General features: G+C 53.5%; 6 protein-coding genes across 6 annotated transcripts; 4 read left to right on the top strand and 2 right to left on the bottom strand.

Moving 5' to 3' along the window:
• Nucleotides 1–1311: 1311 nt before the first annotated feature.
• Nucleotides 1312–3297, top strand: N0V96_010628 (uncharacterized protein; the record flags this gene model as incomplete). The annotated part of the gene is made up of 1 exon (XM_053189324.2): nt 1312–3297. The coding sequence occupies one exon, from the start codon at nt 1312–1314 to the stop codon at nt 3295–3297; it is 1986 nt and encodes a 661-aa protein (XP_053053312.2).
• Nucleotides 3298–4492: 1195 nt separating this feature from the next.
• Nucleotides 4493–5288, bottom strand: N0V96_010627 (uncharacterized protein; the record flags this gene model as incomplete). The annotated part of the gene is made up of 3 exons (XM_065759011.1): nt 4493–4777; nt 4836–5031; nt 5206–5288. 3 exons carry the CDS (start codon nt 5286–5288, stop codon nt 4493–4495), a joined length of 564 nt encoding a protein of 187 aa, XP_065612321.1.
• A 960-nt stretch (nt 5289–6248) lies between these two features.
• On the top strand, nt 6249–10609 carry N0V96_010626 (uncharacterized protein; the record flags this gene model as incomplete). Its single annotated transcript, XM_053189327.2, has 7 exons — nt 6249–7501; nt 8162–8252; nt 8557–8763; nt 8851–9004; nt 9066–9178; nt 9233–9570; nt 9628–10609. The coding sequence occupies 7 exons, from the start codon at nt 6249–6251 to the stop codon at nt 10607–10609; spliced, it is 3138 nt and encodes a 1045-aa protein (XP_053053315.2).
• Nucleotides 10610–11493: 884 nt separating this feature from the next.
• ISA1 (Iron-sulfur assembly protein 1) lies at nt 11494–12300 on the top strand (the record flags this gene model as incomplete). Its single annotated transcript, XM_053189328.2, has 1 exon — nt 11494–12300. The coding sequence occupies one exon, from the start codon at nt 11494–11496 to the stop codon at nt 12298–12300; it is 807 nt and encodes a 268-aa protein (XP_053053316.2).
• A 901-nt stretch (nt 12301–13201) lies between these two features.
• MGS1 (DNA-dependent ATPase mgs1) lies at nt 13202–14908 on the top strand (the record flags this gene model as incomplete). Its single annotated transcript, XM_053189329.1, has 1 exon — nt 13202–14908. One exon carries the CDS (start codon nt 13202–13204, stop codon nt 14906–14908), a length of 1707 nt encoding a protein of 568 aa, XP_053053317.1.
• Nucleotides 14909–18259: 3351 nt separating this feature from the next.
• On the bottom strand, nt 18260–18741 carry N0V96_010623 (uncharacterized protein; the record flags this gene model as incomplete). Its single annotated transcript, XM_053189330.2, has 2 exons — nt 18260–18271; nt 18331–18741. 2 exons carry the CDS (start codon nt 18739–18741, stop codon nt 18260–18262), a joined length of 423 nt encoding a protein of 140 aa, XP_053053318.2.
• Between the last annotated feature and the right edge of the window lie 248 nt (nt 18742–18989).

Raw genomic sequence — 18989 nt, 5'->3', positions numbered from 1 at the left:
CGCAGTTCAGAGTATTAGGTCAGAAAGTCTGACTCTTTCCTTCTTGATCGATTCTTGCCCTCTTGCTTCCTTCAATTTCGTATTTTCGAGAGAGGAAGGCATGTCCCAGCATGTCAAGACTCAGAAAGCAGGTGCGAAATAAGGTAGAGGAAAGAGCGGGAGGTGTAGGAAGGAACGACACCGACATCATTCATTCCATAGCATCGGTGACTGCCCTCGTTCCTGCCCCGCGAGAACACCCACAAATAAATACTCTTGGTAAGGTACTTCGTACAAAGTACATCACTCAGGTTCCTGGCACAGTGTCTGGGGCTATGGGGTACGTAGCTGTCATCCCACTCTGTAACCTGTCCCAACCCCACTACACCCTCGCATCCGCCCTGTCCGCGCCGTGGTCGTCAGTCTGCTGGGGGCGCTGGCCCTGCTTTAATCGCCATTAAAAGTACCTGCTTGGGTTCTGGAACGAGGTATCTTGGCCATTCGCTGGGTGGATGACAGGTAGTCGATACGAGTCGATACTTGTCAGACTCGATCTCCGACAGCCAAATATGCTCCCTCAAACACACAGCTTCGCACATGTTCGCATGACTACTCGGTATTCAGCAAGTATCGGAGACATGTCTATTCTTACTGTGTTACCTACACCTACCCAGTACACAGGAGTCACTCTATCCTGCTTTTGCGGCTTGCCCTCTTCCCCGTTCCCTGTCGTCGTTGCCGCTCCCGACTATCGCTGCCCTCCACTGCGTAGGTACGCAGTATTGTATTCGCTGCTTCCAGCCATATACGCCCTGTGACCGGTCACCGCCGCATGCCCCTTTGCATTCTCTCCGTCTTTTCCCACGATTGACATACAAGGGCTCAACCGAACAAGACGTGCCCGTACCTTACCTCGTCACCTCCAACTCTTGTCCTCTGACAAAACTCACGATCTACCCGTCTTACTACCTCCCTCCTCCTTTTCCCATCCCTCTCTTCTCTTCCCCTCCCCAACACCTACGCGCCGCACGGGCAGCGACAGCAACATCTCATCGCGGCATCGCCCAACCACAGACCAGCCTCTCCCACCACATCTACGGTCTACTGCGCTCAACCGACACCGGGGCCACCTCTGCGTCACTCTTTCGTCCCATCACTCTCACTCTGCCCCTCGTCTCACTGAAAAAGGGTTCTCCAACACAACCTCCCCAACCAAGTTTTTCCATCCGGCCTGTTGTTCACTGCCCTATCCAACTCCTCTCGTTCGGATCGACGCCTCGAAATTATCCTTTCGCCAATCCTTCCCCAACTATCCATCTACCGCCCTCCGCCATGGCTCAATCCACCGAGCCGCGGAGGCGGTTCGCCCCCGTTCCTATCGAGACCACCTTTGAGTCTGTACGTAAGACTTCCGAGCAACAACCGCAATCTCAGCAACACCAGCATCAAACAGGCCCAGCGCCTGAGCTGACCCCCGAACACACCCCGCGAACGCCCTCTCCCAACCCTTTTGAGCAGCGGATGCAGCAGCCGCCGCCGCCGCAATTGCATTCTCTGCAAAGCCAGCCGGCACCGAGACGCCGCTTCGCTCCCCAACTTATCGAGACCTCTAGGCGCGCCCGTAGGGAGGGCGACGCTGGTCCTGCCACTCGCCCGACCGACAAGACCGACATCACACCCTACACCAATCACATCTACCTCCAACGGAACAAGTCGAGACGCAAGTTGAATGATGGCGCCGCTTCGCCCGCTTCCCAGACTCAACAGATTCAGAGGCAACCTAAGGGCGCACGAAGAGAGTCGGAAGACGAGAATGCAGGCACCTACATGTTGGAATGGGCTGCCATGGAGGCTGAACGCCAGATGCAAGAGGCTGCTCTGGCAGCGTTCCCCAACAGTCGCCCGCGTGAGGGAGGCGCCGCTCATTTCTATTTCAGAGAGAGTTCGGGAGACGACAGCACACCGGAGAGCGTCTCCCCACAGCAGACCGGCACTCAGGCCAAGGCAAGGGGCCGCCATGGCCATGCTCCCCGCCGCAAGTCTTCAGAAGTTGGGTACTGGCAAAAGGAGATGCAGAAGCATGCCCAGGATTTAGCTGTTGCCAGAGGCGAGCACGCGCCTGTCTTTGACGATGACGACGACGAAAGCACCAAGAACGATTCTGAACTCGACAGGATGGAACTTGACACCCCGCCGGATCCCATGTGGTTGACTAACAAGAGAAACCACACAACCGACACCAGCTCCAAGGGACCATTGGAACCGATTGGCGAGAGTTTCATGCCGCTGATCGCGCCTGACCCGATCGCTACCCAAGATACGCGCCGTCCGGAGCTTCCTCCCCCAGAGCCGGTGAGTAAGCCAATTGGCGAAACTGGCATGCCATACATCCTGCCAGATGCGGCTAGCAAGCCTGGCCAAGTGCCTATCGCCGCACCTGCGCAGGTCGTCCCCGAGACTGGCTTCCGAAAGCCCCAAGGCGGATTTGGCCGCCCGTTCGGCAACTTCGGACTCCCTGCGGAGACAAGCGAGTTTCGCAAGATGCGCAAGGCGGCGTCCCCGCCGATGCTGGGCAAAGACTTGGTTTTCCGAAAATGCCCCTCGCCGAAGCAGACCAAACTTGAGCCGGACCACCCCTTCACCGAAGGCCCGACCGTCGAGGAGAGAAACAGGGATGCCACGGGCGAAGCCGGCTTGTGGAGGGGCTACTGCTTCCGGGGCAGCGAAAGCGATCAGGCCATTGTACCACCACATCTTCAGGGCCCCAGAATGCTGCATACACCGCTTCCAGCCGCCACCCCTGCAGACCCATTCGCTGCAGCCTTTAGCAAGAGCTCATTGACGGATGAGCCTGGATCGGACTATGCGTCTGCGACTCTGACACCAAACACAGCTGAGCACCGCGTTCGATCGGGCGAGGCCAAGGGTCTTCACATGCTCGCTGGCCTGGAGGACCGCCTCAAGCGCGAAAAAGCATTAGAGGAGAAGATTGCATCGGAATTCGACGACATTTTTGTCACGCAAGTCTACAACTACTTGTCTCTGGGATACCCCGCCATGGCAAGGTCCTTTGACGAGGAGCTCGCCAAGATTGCTCAAGTCAGTGTCGAAGAGCTTGAAGCTGATGACGCAAAGCAGATGGCAAGTGGCCATTTGATGGAACCGGCTGAAGCTGAGTTGGCAGAGGAGAAAAGATGCCCAAGATGGAAGGCGCTAAAATCCTACATCTACGAGTGGGCTAGACAACACCCGGATCTGGACAGCCTGGATTCCCTCGCATGGGGTGTACGAGAGAGACGAGGCAGTTGGGCCATTTAGACGGTCGACACAACAGTACGAGAGAAAAAAAGAAGCAAATGTGCAGTTTTTGACATTTCGACATTTCGACATTGGAGACGAGGAGTCAATGGGCAACACAGCATGGTCGAACCGAGCAGAAGAATAGCATACTGGGTGATTTGATAGAGGCAGTGCGATTTCAAAGAGGCGTTTCACATTGTCCCCCACCTTTCTCAACAGGGAGACTTTTTTGGTAGCAACCGGCATGATTTGGTGGTTTGGTACAGGACAAAACACGAGGTGTCGAGGGCCTAGAACCATAAGAGAGCTGCAAGCTCACATTCTAGATGTCGCCTGTGGGGCCAAAGCAGGTGGAGAGGAACAGCATTCGGACACAAACGGCAATGGGCCGCAGCAACGTTGTGGGTCACGTCGATGAGAGGATGCAGAGTGCGGATGCTCCCAACGCGGAGACTTTGAGGCATCAGTGAGGATGACAGAATGTACACGAACCCTGTCCTCAGGGACGCTGGTACAGCAGCAAGCAATGGGGTTTCGATAGGTACATTGGAATGTGAATCCGACGGCAAAAGCCGTTCAGTTTGACTCAGCATATTGATACTGGCCTCCAATGTGAATGATGATCCAAAGCGTGCCCGAGTAACTCTTTGCAAGCGCTCCATGGCAAAGTGAGGAGCTGATGAGTCTGCTGAAGGCCAAAAGGATGAGAAAGAAGAGCAGGGAAAAGGGACAAGAGACGGCATGGGAAACAATATCACAAAGTCAAGAAAGGCCTACCGGCTTGCCGGGGTCTTTTAGTCTCAAAGTACGGTTGATAAAGATTTGGGTGAAGTAGTCGATATAAGGGCAAGTAGAGAGAGTCTAGACGACTTTAACTTAAACAAATTGGTCTTGGTTGTTCGAAGTTTAGGACGCTTTTCTCGTTGCTTTTCAGTGCAAGGTGGGTTGATCATGCTATCGAACACTTCGTCTTTTGTCTTTCGTCGTTTTTTCGGGGGTTGCTCTCGGCGCCGGAGACATCACTCGGCCCCACATGCCGGCCACGGAAAGACCGCCCTCTCTCCTTGCCCACCGGAGACGTTTAGCACTACTACTAGGATTATGAGCGTGAGGTCACTCTCCAATTCAGGAGAATTAAACCTGAATCTCCCAAACTTTCAGACTTTAGCAGTCAATATCAACCAGGAAATGAAGTCGATAGTACTACATGCCTTTAGCCCTGCGCGACAAAAGCTACCAAGACCGCTGCGCAAGCCGCCGTTGCTAAAATAATATCCGTCCTCCGTCCGTCCGTCATGACGGCTAAGCTGGCCGCGAAGACGCTGGTGAAGGCGGCGACCATGCAGAGGCGCAGGACCTCGCTGTGGACGAGGTAGAGGGTGACGATGGCGGCTTGGATCACTAGAGAGGCGGTGAGGACGGTAATTATTGTGACGAGGCGGGATACGTGGCGGGCGGAGTAGTATTTTACTTCTGTTGTTTCCTTGTGTCGTTTCCCCTGGCTCAGAGTATCAAGAGCTATTCATTGTTGCTGTGGTAGGGAACGATTAACGTACCGCTAGGTATCTTCCTGCGAGATCTTCGAGATTCCGGGTGAGGAAGTCTGTACCTGCTGATGGAGCGAGGGCGATGAAGTCGTCTCGCTTGTTTGGTAGATCGTGGCCGTGGCCGAGGAAGGGTTGTTCGGAGTCGAACCAACCTTGGAAGACGCGGAAGACTCGATCGTTGGGGGTTGCGAACTTCATGACTTGGCTTCGCAGAACCAAAGCTTCATCTGTGTCCCGTCACAACGTTTGCACTTGTGGTCAACCTTCGAGGCACGTACGGTATTCTTCTATGGTTTCTTGTAGTCGATTCAAGAGATCCATCTTCCTGGCCTCTCTTGAATCCTTTTCTTGAGCTCTTAATGCAAGTACTTCCCAGCACTTGGTAGCGAGAGGGCTAGCCTCATCAACACCCGCAGCGTCATCCTCGTCGGACTTTTGTAGTTCGGCTTCAATCTCGAGCATTCTCGATTGCAGTTGAAGGAGGTTTCGGGCACTTAGAGCCTGGAAGCTCCTGAATACCGACAGCTCAGGATCAGAGGCAATAAATTCCGCGAAAGCTGCGTGGCTTAACAGATTGGGAGGTACGGCTGCCATTTGTGAGACGGAGGTATCTTGCTGGATCGATCTACCGACGTCGCTTGCATTCGAGGCAGCCACACTACCGAAGAGCCTGGGGAGATATATCGAAAATTCACCAGGGGGCGTAGAGAAGAAGGCAAAATCACATCTTGGCTAGGACACCCTCAGCCCAGACACCTTTGTCATGTGCGCGCCGAGGACTGTTTACCTCCAGTCACGATTGGACATGTCATAGTGGACTGTAAATCTGGGTGCCGATGCTACATGAGTACCCTTCAACTGGATGGCGAGAGAGGTTCGTGGTTGGATGCCTGATCTCAATGTGTAAATGTGCCTCGGAAATGAGCCAACCACGTTCGCTGCAAAGATGAGTTGTTAGTGTCACAGCCACCATTCAAGACAAATCCTCGAGAATATCATTGTCTGGTCTCCTCTCACCTCCAGTGGCGAGCTTACCGATTTCTCTTCAGCCTTGGCCCTCGAACGTCGCACACGTTGTCCAGAGCAGCTTTCCTTAGGTCGATTACAACATGCATTCTTTCCATGATTTTCATTATTACTTTAAGCTTCTGGACATACCAGAAACTGCTGAGCATAGCGACGTAAAGGCAGCGTACAGAAGAAGACTTCAGAAATACGTTTCCTGCCACGAGTATAGCCCAGAAAATGAATTGAGCAAAATACAAGAAGCATACAGGATACTTTTGAACCGAGATTTGCGATGCCGATACGCCAATTTCGTCGCGTCGGGGAGCAAGGGAGGTAAGAATGCACCCCAGTCCTTTTGTCACTATGCTCCAGATAGTGTTGCTGATACGGAGTCTCTTGTCGGGTCCAGTATCCATGTTCTTCGTCATGCCGAAAGTCGCACCGGGTGGCATCCTTACGGCAGAAGGAGCCGTGAACGGGTACTCGGTCAACGCAATTCCCGACACTGGTGCTAGCTGCAACTTGGTGTCTTCCTCGCTTGCCAGGCGACTCGGTTTTGAGCCGCCATCCGCCCTGTCAGAGAAACATACGGGCCTCCGCCTGGCCAACGGCAAGACCATCATGAGTGCTGGTGCCATTAATGCTCTATGGACATTTGCGCATGACCCTGAACGACACTGGACCATCACGTTCCAGGTCATCAGCGATTTCGCTCATGATATCGTCTTAGGAAGCGAGTTCCTTGCAGCTTCGGGCACAATGAACCAACACCGTGCGCGATTGAGTAAAACCCCTCGACCTTCTTGGGCAACCTCGCTTCTTTTTACAAGCAGTATCGGGTCTGTCAGTCAGCGGCTTCAAGGAACAATCGACGGTATTACGGTCCAGGCACTCGCCGACTCAGGTTCCGAGTCAAATCTCGTCTCGCTCAGTTTCGCGCGCAGTCATAGGCATTGGCATGGTACTATCAACTGGAGGGACCAGCGTCTTCTGCGATTTCCTGACGGCAAGTTCGAGAAGACAATGGGCTCCGCATGGGCACATTGGGCGCCCTTGAGCCAGTCAAATTCTCCTTCAAGCTGTGATGATGCGGCCTTCCAATTCCACATTCTTGAGAGTTGTATCCATGATGTAATCTTGGGTCAGGATGCGCTCGAAGAGATTGAAGCCTTCACCGAACATGCTGCTTCGTTCGTGGAGTCCGACCGAGGCCCAGAGCCAGCGGGGTTCAATCTGGTCATTTGGATCCCTACAAAGCGCCCGAAGATGGGCGAAGTCATGGACGTTGGCGCCACACCTCGGCAGAACCAGCAGGCCTCAAACGAGCATCGGAACCTTTTGCCCCAAAATCAGACATCGGGGAACCTCCGGGGCTTGAGATCTTCCAAGTCCATATGGGCTGAGATGAAGAAGAAGAGATGGATGAGTTTCGAAAGGGACAGAGAATGCAGGCGACGGACTGATATCGTGGCCATTCGGGCCATGGCTCTAGGCCCCGAGAGAGATGCCGCGGTAGCAGAGGAACAAGAGTTGCGCCGCGATTTCGATGCTAGAGATAGTACACACTCGGCCAGCGACGCCATGGAACAGACATACGAACCGCCTGGGGATCCCAGGACAACTATTTTATCCACATTCATGAAAGAAGAAATGGCATCCGAGGCTGGGTTTCACCAACGTACACGTGAGTCGCGGTTCTTCTCTCGCTGACTTAAGCCGCCGTCTTCTGGGCCAAAAAGAGGTAGGCCTTTGGATGTGACACAGATTGTGACTCGACTGCTCCTTTGAAAAGAGGCAAGTAATAAAGGACCAATCTGCGAGGTGCGGAGGAGATGGACCAGAGGCGTCAGCCTTGCGGCTTGGGAAAATGGTTGGATCAGCGGCCCTGCAGTTAAGATATCAATATCAGCCCTACGGAGAAAGACTGGATTATGATGCGCCCGTGCATGAAACATGCCATGGATGTTTCTGGCGCTGGACAAGTGTCCCGATCTTTTTTTGGAGGCAGCCCGAGTTCAGGGGGAGAATGCGCATGTGCAAGTACAGTCATCATTGTCAGAAGCACTGTACCATTTGCTACTAAATGGCTGTTTAAAGCCGTGCCAGTTCAAGTAACAAACGGTGCAGAATCCCTGAGCTGCAACGGGGACCTCTCCATCTTTTTTTTTTATCGGAACGCGTATCGCAACGGTTAGCTCGCGTGCTGCCGGACCGACGTCGTCAGCCCCCAAAACCAAACATTTACAGATTACCTGCCCTTCCCGCTGCCTCCGGCTCGAACATTTGGACCGTCAATTCCTCGTCCTCATTGCCACAGATTGCCACAGCTCGGGAATGGAAGCGTCACCGCTGACCCGTCAGGCCCCGCCCGAGGTCTTCAAACCCAAGATCGTACAGCTGTACGAGTCGCTGTTCAAGGTTCGACAGCTCCGCTTCTCCCTGCCTTTGTGACCCCTCGACCATGTCTTTGTGTGTCCAAGGTACTCTGTCGCCGAATTCATGTAGGATCTGTAGCTAAACTTTTCTCCCTAGGTGTGTGTTCTCCTCGATCTTTGTACCCACGAATCCTGATCTTCCCCCATTGCGCCTGACCGAGCCTTCCCCCTTGACGATCTTCAACTTCCGGACCGCATGGCCGTACCTTTCTAGACATTACTCCTACGCACAGAAGCACGACCTTGTACGCTGGCAACCTGCTGATACGAACTCCATGATTGAGTAGGACGCCGAAGATGACCCAGAACGCTCCGAGGGCTTCTGGCGCGAGTTCTTCCTCCTCCGGCCCGATCGCGCTGCCCTGAAGCGGATCCTCGATGGCCTCGGGCCGGCGGACATGCTTGCGTTGGAGGAGCATACTAGGGAGCTTTTCGCGCGCGCTGTCACTGCTATGAAGAGTGGACAGGGTGTCGCAGATCTGCATGCGCTTGACGTGAGTAAACCAGGGGCACCTCTTGCGTCGAGATGAGGGCTTAGAAGGTGCTGGTAGAGTTGCTGACTTGGATTGGGAGGTTGGTAGACTCTAAGCGTGTTCCTCTGCTCGGCTCTTTCGAAAAAGTATGCGCACCCTAGCTCGGATATCATCATCGTCTTGGCTGGGATCGATTATGTCGATACGATCTTTACAGACTTTGTGGGAGCTGTGGACCAGATCATCAGGAGCGGGAAGAGCTGTGAGTTTGGCACAAGGGAAAGCAATGATGTCCAAGCATGAGAAGGACTAATGTATTGCAGTGGAATTGCGACAAAAGGCTGTCGAGGTTGTCCTGGCTGTGACGGCCGGCGCATACCAGACAAGTCTCTTGACATACTTTATCCAGAGGGATCTCTTCCCCTCAGTAATGAAGGTCAGATCATTCTGCCCTTGCAACCTTTGCGAGCCTCAACTAACGACATCGCAGTTCATACAAGACACTGACACAACGGAGCGCGTCCTTAGCCCCTTTTCCCTCCTAGGCCTCTTGGCAAACTACAACAAATTCGAGTTCCAGAACCCGTATCAGATGCGACTGAACGACTTCGTCAACGAGGCGACAATCAAGAAGATTATCCGATGCATCGGCCAAACGTGCGAGAGCTTGACTACACAATTCGTGGATGTGCAGGATGACTTGCCCGAGGGGTGGACATTCAACGGCACCCTGCGCATGTTTGGTCTCGGCGCGGTTGCGAGGGGCCCCAAGCCGGAAAAGAAGCCCGTCTACGATGCCGAGACAATGAAGCAGATGTTTACAAAGCTGTGAGTATCCTCTGGCTGACTTTGAAGCGAGAAAATGTGGCAACTGACTAGCAGCAGACCCGGCGAGGAAGCGGCCGTGTTGCTAGCAACCTACGACTTTACCCACGCCAACAAACTGTTCTGCTTCAACCTCGCCACCCTGCCTGCCGAGAAGGGCGAAGAACAACCATTGGCAGCCTTCACATCACTCACCTCTTACCTACTCCAGCACGCCCATCTCTCCGAACGCACGACACACTACTCGCATCTCAACCTAATGGTGTTCCGCCTACTAATCGAAGACCCCGTGCTATGCAAGCGGATATGCAGCGAAGAGTCCAAGGGGCAGGTTCGTCTATGTCGCCAGAGGCAACCGTTCCTCCCGCTGGTCAGAGGGGACCGGATTCTGGCGACGGCCGTGCTGGATACCATGGTGGACGGCATCACACACAACCTGCGGAGGAGGCTGGACGTCGGGCTCTACACACTCTGCGTCGGAATCCTGCTGCGGGTGATTTCTTATCTCTCAAGGTCAAGGACGCGACTAACATATCACTGGGCGGATCTGTTCCGCGCGTTGCTGAACCTAATTCGGTTCCTGACACAATACGTCGCGGACCTGAAAGACCTCTCGCAAATCGACCTCCTGCTAGACAATGTCGTCAACCTGGTAGCGCTTTCGCTCTCGGCTGGCGAAGGATTCTTGCCGTCGCCGGCGGCATACGATGATCTATTCTACAAGGTTGTCGAGGCGGGCGACACGCTGACCAAGTTCAAGGAGAGCTATCAGCTCGGCAAGCGGCCGAGCAACTCGATCGACACGCTCATTAGCGTGAGCACGCATTACAAGGAGCTGCTGGCGGAGGGCGGCAAGAAGAAGGGAAACCTGACAAGCATGCAGGTGACGGAGGTCATTAAGCAAGGTTATGAGACGCTGAGTATACAAGCGAAAGAGGGGCTTGATACGTGGGATCGGTACCGGGAGGCGGATGAGAGGACGTTGTTGAAGAAGATGGCGAGGGCGGCTGTTGCTGATGTGAGAGGGTTAGTGGAGCGGTGAGAGTTGGTGAGCTGTGAGCTGTGAGGCGAGGAAGGATGGGTGATAGACTGTATGATATTAATGACACCCGAGATGATTCTCATGAAGCATTGTGTTGATGTCCCATTGATCGATGGTTGGCATGCTGAGTTGAGACTTGTTGACTCTGAGAATTCAGCCTCAGGAGATGGACTGGTATTAGCGGATGCCAGCCTCGGGTTCTCGACCTTCAAGGTTCCTATTCGGCATATCAAGACAGGTTCCACAGGCTGCTGATTGGATGTAGAGCTCTTCCTTGTCAAGTCCGGGCAAACCTAATCTCGAACCACGTCGATTCCCCGAGAGTCCAGGGAACTCGGCAATGTAGTGTGACACTGGACAAACAAAGTACCTGACTGCCTTAGACAGGTAGAGAAGGAATGATATGATGCCTTTGAGGCCCTCAAGGTATTTGTTGGTCATGAGAAATAGAGCAACATCAAAGGCCCAAAGGGCACTGAAAGGGAAAGAGGCTGCTTTGTCATCTGTCCCGACCGTTGACAAATTACAGGCTTCTGATTGGCTGCAGAGCACCCAGTACACTGGAGACCGCTCACCATGTCATAGCCGCGCCACGGCGAGAACCTGTCAAATGACCCCCCCCTTGGCCCCAGCTTCTTTTGCTTTGCTCCGAGTGCCAGCCACATTCCCATTGCCAATCCATCCCGACCGCAAAAACCTCCGACCTACAATTCCCGCCTGTTTCTTTCGTCACCGTCGGATGATTTCCAACCCTCTCAACCGCAACACCTGATCCTTCGACGACAAAAGCCACAAAAACAAAACGGGAAACGACCTCACCTTGCTGTGATTCCCTCTAATAAACTCGACTTCCATCACAAACACACACAACCTCTAGCACAAAGATGAATGCACCGAGGATACTCAGCAGAGTGGCGTTCCGCCGCTCCTGCACGGCATTGCAGTGCGCCTCTGCTCGTCGCGCCTACGGCAGCCCGTCTTTCCAGTCATACCCTCTCTACTCAAACAACACACCCCCTCCGGCGAGAGGCGATGGCATCCCCGAGAGCTCCATCGCATCGCCGGATGCGCTGCCGAAGGTCAACGAGACGAGACCCCCCAAGATCCCCTCGCAAATGGCGACAGCCCACCAACAATCCTCAACACCGAGCAGCCTTTCCTCTTCCTCCCCCGCCACACAATCCTCGACGACGAAGACAACAACAGCAGCGACCACATCCGCAACAGCCAAGGCCACGACGACGTCATCAGCAGCAACCGCCGCCGCCGCTACCACGGTGCCAAAGGTTTCCGAACAAGCAGCCCAGACCCCCAAACCAGCCGCCCGCCCGAAGCGCACGCTCCGTGCCCGCAAGGCAGCGATGAAGCTTAGCCCCGCGGCGGTAGAGCAGCTGCGCGCGATGCTGGACCAGCCGGAGCCAAAGCTGATCAAGGTCGGCGTGCGGAACAGGGGGTGCTCGGGCCTGGCGTACCATCTCGAGTACGTTGAGAAGCCGGGGAGCTTCGACGAGGAGGTGGTGCAGGACGGCGTCAAGGTGCTGATTGACAGCAAGGCGCTGTTCAGCATTATTGGCAGTGAGATGGATTGGGTTGAGGATAAGCTGAGCCAGCGGTTTGTGTTCAAGAACCCGAATATCAGTGAGTCTACGTCGCCTCTTGCCGCCTTGAGATATGACATGCTAACGATTTGAACAGAGGAGCAGTGTGGCTGCGGAGAGTCTTTCATGGTTTGAGGGGGTTTTCGTAATACAGTAAAGACTGAATGAGTCGCCAGCGAAAGAAGAGAGCATGAGCATGCTCTGCTTTAGTAAGCGGATCAATGGCTTCGATCTACCACTTCATACATGGTCGTCATCTCCAGTATAGAGAATGGAAGACGGCACCGGCACCAGCATCAACTCATGCCACGGCGTCTTTGTACATCACGGCTCCATTCCGAGCACTTTTGATATTTCGGGTCGCGGATAAAGGCATTGGGAGGCGTTTTATACAGGTGTAATGATACCTACGAGAAGACCCGGCTCATCATCCGGGCGCGAATCACTGAGATTATTAGTTTCGTTGTCAATTGGAACCTGAAGAGTGAATCAACCATTTTGTTTGTCTACGATGATATCATACGTAAGGTACTGTGTATCCGTATGCCGAGCAGGGCGGGCGGACGGAAACCACAGTGTATCTCCGACCGAATCCGAGTGCCGGGCGCCCCCACTGTTGAGAGAGCGCGGCTTCTCACCCGACGGCTGTGAATCGACCACCCCGGCACTGACAGTCGCCTCCAGACGGCAGTGGAAGCACCTATTCACTTGGGGTCAGGTACCTTACCTGAAGTGCGGAGCGAGGCGTCCCGTGCCCCACTAGAATTCCGAGCTCAATTGCCAGGCGCGTCATTGCACTCAAAAATTCCCCCAAAGGCGCGTCTCGTCCAGTCAGAGTTCAACCCCCAAATGTCCACGAATTCGCGATCGTTGCACCAACAACGTCGACTGGACACGAATTGACGAATCCGGACCAAGTCACGTACATAATAGTCAATCTTGAGCCAGAAAAAAGACCCCATCGCATGCGTCACAGCACCGCCTTCTCTTCAAAATGGCAGCTGTCGACTGCCCCATCTGCAACAAACCCGTCAAGGAGACGCTGATCAACTCCCACATCGACTCGGGCTGCCAAAACCACATCTTCAACCCCGAACGAACGTCCTCCCCGCCCACAGCGACACAGTCGAATGGCAATCCCAGCTCTACACTCACCTCATCACAAGCCAAACGGCCCGCATCCTCCTTTTTCTCGACACCCGCACCCAAGCGCCATGCCCCTCCCGCCAAAGTCCTCACGACCCCGTCCAACGGCACGACGACAACGACAGCAGCGACGACTACTCGGCCCATGGCGGGCATGAAACGAAGATTCGACGATGGGCCAGGCGAGCTGCCCTCTCCTATAGCGACGGCCACCAACACAGACAGCGAAGCAACCCAACAAACACCACAACCACCGGAAACCGGCCCCTCGGCAAAGCGCACAAAGACAGCCCGCGCGGCGCCCCTGGCAGAGCGTATGCGTCCCAGAACCCTAGACGAAGTCTGCGGGCAGGACCTCGTCGGCCCGCACGGCGTGCTGCGTAGCCTCATCGAGTCGGACCGGGTTCCCTCCATGATACTTTGGGGCGGCTCGGGAACGGGCAAGACGACGATTGCGCGGTGTATAGCTCACAGTGTTGGCTCACGCTTCATAGAGATGAATGCTACATCGTCCGGCGTTGCTGAGTGCAAGAAGCTCTTTGCGGAGGCGGCCAACGAGGGTGCTCTTACAGGCCGTAAGACAATCATCTTTTGCGACGAGATACATCGCTTCTCCAAGTCGCAGCAGGACGTCTTTCTGAAGCCCGTTGAGGCGGGTACGATTACACTCATTGGAGCCACGACGGAAAATCCATCGTTCAGGGTTCAGGGCGCGCTGCTCTCGCGGTGTAGGACGTTTACCCTCTCCAAGCTTTCCAGCGAAGACGTGGCAAGAATCTTACTCCGCGCCATTGACGAAGAGGCGCGAACGAATAACTTCCCTGGTAGCCCGCTCGTTGACGCGGAGCTGGTGACATACCTGGCCGCCTTCTCCGACGGTGATGCGCGCACGGCGCTGAACCTGCTCGAGCTCGCGCTTTCGCTCTCGACGCGCGCGGGGACGACGAAGGAGGACATCAAGGCTTCGCTGACCAAGACACTTGTGTACGATCGCGCGGGCGACCAGCACTACGATACCATCTCCGCCTTTCATAAGGCCGTTCGCGGATCAGACGCGGACGCGGCGCTGTATTACCTCGCACGCATGCTCCAGTCCGGCGAGGACCCCCTGTTCGTAGCACGACGGATGGTCGTCATCGCCTCTGAAGACGTCGGGCTGGCAGATAATACTTTACTCCCGCTCGCGACGGCAGCGTACACCGCCGCACAGCAGATCGGTATGCCCGAGGCTAGGATCCCACTCGCGCACTGCGCCGTAGCGCTGAGTCTCGCGCCGAAAAGCACGAGGGCGTATAGGGGTCTGAATAATGCCTACGCGGCGCTCAAGGAGCCGGGCGCGGCGGCGTTGCCTGTGCCGCTGCACTTGAGGAACGCGCCGACGAGGTTGATGAGGGAGATGGGGTACGGAGCGGAGTATAAGTATCCGCCAAATTATCGTGAGGGCAGGGTGAGGCAGGAGTATTTGCCTGATGAGCTTGTTGGGAGGCGGTTTTTGGAGGAGAGGGACTTGGGGACCGAGGTGGATCCGGATTTGGAGATGGAGGTTGAGTCCTGAAAGGAACATGGTCAACCCGTGAAGAGGGGTTGGTTGTTGATTTGAGCGTAGCATTATACCTTTCCGGTTAGAGGTATACGGCGTCGTCTTGGATGGCTTTGAGCTTCGGGGCAGAAGCTCATCTGGTCCTAGAGGAACAGAGAATACTGCATAGAGCGCATGGCATAGCATGGCATGGCGTCTAGGACAGGCATCATAACTCGTGCTCAGGCATGGTGATGGAATAAACATGTAATGATGATACATGTACTTGAAGACGTTCTCATGTCAACGCGGGGAGCATTGTGTTGAGAGGTAACACCCACCTGAGAATCGAGAATTGCTCGTACATGCCACGACGTCTAACAAGCAACAGACCAGCAGCTCGCAGCCAGTACAAAATCCCAGTTCGATTGTGGTGGCGTGGGATGTGAAGCCCGATTCAACGCATATGGAAGTCTCAGAAAGCTGACCATGTCATCCACACCCTGCGGCTCGTTGACCCAGTGACCTCCTGATTGATATTCATGCCATTCCACTGTACATGAACCGGCGAATGAATCAAGGGTCGTCCGCAACTGCCGACCAAGGTTGATATCAACGACCTCATCGTCCACATCGTGAGCGAGGAAAATTGGGGGTTTTGGCCGTTGGGTCTATCTGCGCCGCTTGCTCTGCGATAAAGTGAAGTCTCCTCCGCCAACTCATGCGATGACCTCAGCCGGTGGCAGACAGCTGCACAAACCGATCAGCCCACCTAAATTGGCTAGTCTCGGCGTGGTCAGAATAGCGGCGATTGAGGTTGCAAATCCTTGGATGATACCACCTAGGGATATCATATCCATCGGACCTAGGGCGGATTCGTTCTCGACGAGGGTGACGAGGTTTTCGATACTTTGTCTTAGGCCGGGTTATTGGATAAAGGCTTGTTCTTTTGGGTTCTCCAACGACCAGACGTCGAACCATTGTGATATTACGGTACCGAACCTCTTGGATGGAAGTAGCGCTGCCCCGGGGAAGACCTAGCGGTAAGACGGCAGTAGGTCTGGGAGAGTGCGTGGCTGGTTTGTTGGTTCTGATGCTTCGCTTTCGAAAAGCTCGTCTGCAAATTCGTTGCAGATGCTGTCTCTGCCGTGGAGGGAAATGATTGTATGGGTGTGTGTCGCCCGAGGCTCAACGTAGTGCGTCGTAAATCCCACGTTCATGTTGTGTTCGGAGCGGAGCTATTGGGGGTCAGCCAGGAACAGGCGGTAATCAGGTGTGGGAAGGGATGTCTTTGAGGCGGCATATATAAGAGTACCTATCAGAGTAATGGAGACCGGACCTTGACGGTGCCAGACCTAGATAGTTGGAGGCCATCGTCAGTATACCAAACAAAAAGCAAGAGTTAACTGTTTCGGAGGTTCTTCTATGAACATGCATAAGGAGGTACTTACTTCGTTCCTGAGACTTCCGGTCTGCTAAATCGGTAGATGAGTATGGCATCGACAGACAATATACTGCAGAAATTGTATGCGCAGCCGTCCGAGTGTAATGCTGAGATGGTGTCATAGAATGTCGTGGTCTGTTGATAGATAAAAAGCTTTGAGCTTAGTGATAGATAGTCTATCTATGTTATAAGCCTTGAGATGGGGTATTGATCTGATTAATGAAAGAGGTCGTATTCGCCGATGGTACTCTCTTGGACATGTGTGTCTTGCTGGCTGTCTGGCGCAGACTACGATTTCGGTGTATCGGCCTCCTCCTTAACATCCTCATTTTAGCTATTCTCCACGCTGCTTTCCTTATTATCATCGTCTTTATCAGTTATGCTTGGTAGTAAGGTACTTTGAGGGTATTCTCTTAAGAACAGCGTGGTGACAGGAGTAATATGAAGCGATCCATGAGCAATAGGTATACAACTACTGACTATATGGGCTCATAATGTTGACTTGTCAAAGTAAACTCCAATGTTCTAAGTCCTGACCTGTACCCGGGTGCTCACTACCAATTTGAAGTCCGCACCCCCTTGACAAACAATCAAGAGACTCATCACTCTACTGTGAAACAGTTTAGGCTGGGACACGTGACTCTTAGGAGGTGTTGTTTTCTGGTTTTTGTCTCAATCGGGAAGCCTATGAGAAAACCACATTAAGTATAGCTTTTTTTCTTTCTTAAGATACATGTATTGGGAAAATCAATTATCCCTTGACAAAAGGACGTTTTCCGTCCAGAGATGGATTTGCTCGGACTTGGAAGTGTATGGACTGTTTGCCTCGTACGCAAGACATGCGGCTGCTCCGATTCTTCTGCCTTTCCAGATTATCCAGATACTACCGATGATCGGAACGGCCATAGGGAGACTATAAGCGCCGTTCACTTCATAAAACTCGAATGGAACGGAAAGGGGGCCGAGCGAAATTGATAGTAAGATGTCCACCGCAAAGAGGAAGATGGAGGGGCCAACCCCAAACCAGCTTTCGATTTCCTTCAACTCCAAGAAGAATCTGTACAGTTCTTCTTGCATATCTTGAGGGATCGAGCGTGGGTCACTTGCCGTTGTAAACAAGTATTGCTTGATTTCGTCGAAGTGTGTGATATAGTTGCAAGGCTGTACTGAGCTTGACTCGACATCGTTGCCAGTTGTCTGGCACTGATGTCTCGGTATGTCGGCCTGAGCTGATACTCCTCTGGTCTTATAGTCTTTGATTTCCCAAATTGTATCAACAAATTGCCTTCACAAATCCTTCATCATTGTTGTTAAAGACTCACCTACGTATACCTCTCCAACAGTCATCATTGGTAGTATGAGTAAGAAAATAGAAACGATCTGACCGAAACCCATCTCGGTGGACTCTGGGGCCAGATCTGGGGATTAAATGAAGCGACGTAGAACGACCTGGCTTACCCCAAAACCGAAAGTGAAAATCAGTTTTGGCGATGTTGAAAGAAGCGAGGATGAATAACGAGTTCCTGCTACAGAACGCCGCGCGCCCATATCTCCTAGATGAAAGCCAGCCATAAATCTTGTAACATGTCCATCACCCAAGGTTCTGGCCACAAAATTGTACATTGGCCCTGGTTGATGTTTTTCGAGATGGGATTTGGCATGGAAAAGAGCCTCACTCTTGCGATGGCATGCGGCTTTCTCTTGCTCCATCTCGAAAGACAAAGTCTTTGTCCCGACCGGGTGGAGCTCGTTCATAGAAAGTGAGATCTGCCAGTAGTTGAGCAGTGGCGTAATACCTCGTTCTTTCATATAGATGTTTTGCAAGCGGAAAATATATCCAGTCCAGAGAAGCACGAGAGGGAAGCCTGGCTGCGAGAAGAGAATCCCGGTTCCGTGAGACGAAGCTAGACACGCTGCCGGCGCAATTGCCTCGCCTTTGTGGTTTACGTCCATGTCTGCGACCATAAACGGTTGTGTACGTCAAAAGAATGAGCACACACACCATGCCACATACTCGTAGATGGAGGACCCATTGATTCTGACACTTGAGCGTCTGTCTGAGGATGTCGAGGGTAGCCAGGTGAGTAGTGGAAGAGAACCAGGCGAGACTGTGCGCCACGGAGAACTCGAATTGGGACAAGGTCGCCCTACCCGAGATAGCGGCAACGAGCAATGCCAGGCCGGTGACGAGTTGCTGATCGCTGAGCGCGAGAATGAATTGCGAAAACGCCTTTGCACGTCTTTGTCGACGACACTGATGCTCGCGCTCGTCTTCGAATTTGTTGCGTCCAGGCTTGTTGCGTCTCTTATTCCAGCCTACATAATCAATCACTTTGTGGTCTAGTTCGTTGAGAGGATCTCCGTCGACGCCATCGAAGAAGTATGCTAGGATGACAGCGGCTATCGTTGTCATTGCTGTGCCCATGAATGCTGCAAGGATCTGTGGAGGTGCCGGCTGTTAGTCCCTGACACATACCGCCCTGTTGAAGTTACGGCCTTACCCCGTATCCAACGATATCCCCGGATGCATTGAGAGGGCCTTCGGGTCAAGTACAGTTTAGATCCATCTCTGTGTGTTGGATAGCTGATCTATGTCGCTTGCTAATAGGTAGATGAGGCTGGTTTGGGGCTGTGGGCCTGTGCGAGATGATGAGTGATGGATAATGAGATAGA

Source organism: Colletotrichum fioriniae (assembly GCF_027942845.1).
Source record: "Colletotrichum fioriniae strain IMI 355084 chromosome Unknown scaffold_15, whole genome shotgun sequence".
Taxonomy (NCBI): Eukaryota; Fungi; Ascomycota; class Sordariomycetes; order Glomerellales; family Glomerellaceae; genus Colletotrichum; species Colletotrichum fioriniae.
The sequence above is the reverse complement of the archived record's forward strand: the minus strand, read 5'-3'. Positions and strand labels throughout refer to the sequence as shown.